The 3,408-nt window shown below is 45.7% G+C and overlaps 1 protein-coding gene across 1 annotated transcript; it reads left to right on the forward strand.

The window, feature by feature from the left end:
• Positions 1 to 856: 856 nt before the first annotated feature.
• On the forward strand, positions 857 to 2,290 carry PCYB_052100 (phosphatidylglycerophosphate synthase; the record flags this gene model as incomplete). The annotated part of the gene is made up of 1 exon (XM_004221091.1): positions 857 to 2,290. A coding segment is annotated over exon 1 (1,425 nt), but the record flags the coding sequence as incomplete, so codon positions are not given.
• Between the last annotated feature and the right edge of the window lie 1,118 nt (positions 2,291 to 3,408).

Consider the following 3,408-nt stretch of genomic DNA (forward strand, 5'->3'; position numbering starts at 1 on the left):
CGAACCTGTATGATTGTACGTTCTTATTATACAGGCTTGTATGTACATCCTGCAGTCGCATGAGCTGTCAGGAAAAGGCCTACCCGCTTGTACATGGCAATCACTATCCTCTCATTATAGCAGTTTTTTCCACTTAATATCACACCTGACGTGAGTACACAACCTCTTTGTTAAAAGTGTCCTTTTTTTTTTTGGAAGACCAAGGGGTGCCGAAAAGAGGGCAAAATTCTCTCCCCGTTCGGTAGCATAGCGTGCCAAAGAAGAGACTCATCTAGCACTCGCCCTGTCGCAAAACGTTTGCACGTACCGTATGTACCTTTCTCATTTATGTGCATCGTCGCCCCCCCCCTTTGCTCCTCCCCACCCGCTCGTTAACCCTAACCTGATTTAGCCGCGCAAATATGTACAGGTGCTAGGGGATACTCCCATTTGTATTTGTTAACGGTGCAGAAGGAGAAGAAACTGAAGAACGTGTTCACGATTCGAGAAGTGGGTATTTATGTATATACTTACGTGGACACGAACGGAAGCCACTGCGCCGTAGGTGACCCAGTGACACATAGAGAGTTCTTTTACGAGTACCCCTGATTTGTGCCCACATCCCTGTGCAACTTAGCGCGAACGGAAGCAGAGAACGGGCTCGAAGTAGACAACCGGACAGAGCACGGAGGATCCGCGCCAAAGCGGCACGTCAAGCGATACACCGAGGGACACGTAAAGAAGTAGGCCACGAGATACGCAGCACCGCTTTGCTGCACCGCTTTACTGCACCGCTTTACTGCACCGCTTTACTGCACCGCCTTGCTGCACCGCCTTGCTGCACCGCATCTCCGCGCCGCTCACCCGCACGAGGCAGAACCCAAGATGACGCTAAAGTTCGTAATCCCAGAACCCAAGGCGCGGGTCCTGTTCATGCCCACGGAATTCTTCGACACCCTGAAGGGCATGTTCAGGAGCTCCAAAAATCGAATCGTTATCAGCTGCCTATACATAGGCATAGGCGAGCTGGAGAAAGAGTTAATAGTAAGCATCAAAAATAATAAGCACATCAAAAATCTAAGAGTAGATATTTTGTTGGACAAACAAAGAGGTACAAGACCAGAAGGAAAGCTGAACGAATCCTCCGTGAGTGTACTCTCTGACCTATTCAGCTATGCAGGTGATCTAAATATTAGCTTGTTCCACAATCCCCTACTAGGAGCAGTGTTGTATAATCTCATACCCTACAGAGCCAATGAAGCCATTGGAGTCATGCATATGAAGGTGTTTATCGGAGATGATCGTTTGATTTTGTCCGGGGCCAACTTAAGTGATAGCTACCTTCGAAACAGACAGGACAGATATATTTTGATTGAAAATAAATTATTAGCTGACTCAGTTCATAAAATTGTGAATTGCATCCAGAATATGTCGTTCAGCGTGAATGCCGATTCGAGTGTCCACTGGGGAAGTGACTTGATGAACCCTCTCGTCGACGCTCATACCTTCCGTGAGCAGTACTACAGGCGGATACAGTTCGTGTTGGGTCAGATCAGGGAGGACATTTTGCGGCATACCCAGGAGAGGGTGCAAAGCCAGATGTCGGAAGCAGACTCAGGTGGATGTCACGTACCCGGAAGCCATCCCTCCACGAGCGATCGAGAAGACTTCTTCAGCCCCCTGTTCGTCAAGAACGAAAGCATTCTGACCGTGGAACTGGCGCTGCAGAGCGGTTTCTCCTCACCCCCTATATACGACGAAAGCTGCATGCTGGAAAACATGCTCAAGAATGTAAAAAAATATGATCAGAGTTTAATCATATCATCAGGGTATTTGAACTTCCCAGAAATTTTTTTAAAATTGTTTAGAAATATATATGACAATCTCTGCTTTAAGAAGGGCAAAATACGTTTTATTACAGCGTCCCCGGCAGCTAACAGTTTTTTTAAGTCCAAAGGCATTTCCTACTACATACCCCTTGGCTACACAGTCAGTGCGCACATGTGCGTTGAATTCATCACCAAAAATATTGTAAGCGTTTTTAAAAATTTAAATAGAAGAGACCCTTTGAAGAAAAAGGAAAAGGTCTGCACAGATATTTATTTAGAATATCATAAGCCGTCCTGGACCTTCCACTCCAAGGGGATGTGGCTGATTGATGATTCCTTCGAGAGGGAAGTAGTTGGCAGCAGTACCTCTGGTGAAGATCCCCATGTAGGCAGAAACCCCCAAATGGAAAATGTTCCAAATAGTCTGTGCACTAGCGAAAATTATGAACAGTCAGAAAAAAAAAAAATTCCCCTTTTGGAATAGCTAGCTCTCCCCGTTTGTTCAATAATGATCAAAATTGCCTGAACAGGTCAGCTAATTTGGAGGAAAAAAAAAAAAAAAAATGTGCGTGCAAATATGTTAAAGAGTGAAGAAATGGACCATAATCAACACGATGGCGATCATCAGCTTGATGCCAATAATGCTACCTCACTGACCCAACACTTGGGCGACCTACCCTGGGGAACGGTGATTGGGAGCTCCAACTACGGCTACCGAGCAACGTACAGAGACTTGGAGATGAGCTTTGTGATCAAAACAAACGATGAAAATTTGAAGCGCCAGTTCCAGAAGGAGCTGGACATCATTTACGAGTCCTCCAATTCTGTCGACATGAACGAGTTGAATTTGAGGTACCCCCGCTGGCTGCGACTGGTGTACCGGTACCTCGTGCGGTGGTTGCTGTGACGGCCGCAGGGGGAGGCGAGATGGCAAATAAGCGGCGGGACTCCCTCGGGCCATCTGTGTATTCGTCCATTTGTCTGCTTATCTGCCCGTGTCTGCATATCTGCCCACGTGTCTGCTTATCTGCCCACCTATCTGTTTGTCTGCCCACCTGTCTGTTTATGTGCCCATTTTTCTGCCTATCCGTTCACTGGCATTTTTGCCCATTCGCTTATTCCTTTACATCCCCCACCCCCCCTTCCGGTGCCGCACGAACTGCTCGCCAGAGCCAAGAAAACCTCGCGCGGGGCCTTTTTTTTTTTGTCAATTTATTTCCCTCCCCCTTTTTGGCAATTCGCAAAATGCCAGTGTGTATACACACGTTCTTCTCATATTTGTGCGAGTTGTTCGCTTTTGCCAAAATTTGTTTTTAAAGTGTTTCCAAATTTTTTTTTAAAAAAAGCGGACATACGTATTTATTAGCTACGTGTGTCACCCCCAATGGCTTAAAATTCCATTGCCCCACCGTGTCCTTTGTTTAACTCGCAACATGCTGCTTAATTTGTCCTCAACAGATTCCCAAAGGCAGGAAAAAAATATAATTTTATTTTGATGTTTCTTTTGCAACGCTTTTGATATTCTTATAGGGGCATTTGAAAACTGTTCCCCACGTGATGCCTTTTTTTTTTTTTTTTTTTTAAATTCCCTACCCTATTT

Source organism: Plasmodium cynomolgi, chromosome 5 (genome assembly GCF_000321355.1).
Source record: "Plasmodium cynomolgi strain B DNA, chromosome 5, whole genome shotgun sequence".
Taxonomy (NCBI): domain Eukaryota; phylum Apicomplexa; class Aconoidasida; order Haemosporida; family Plasmodiidae; genus Plasmodium; species Plasmodium cynomolgi.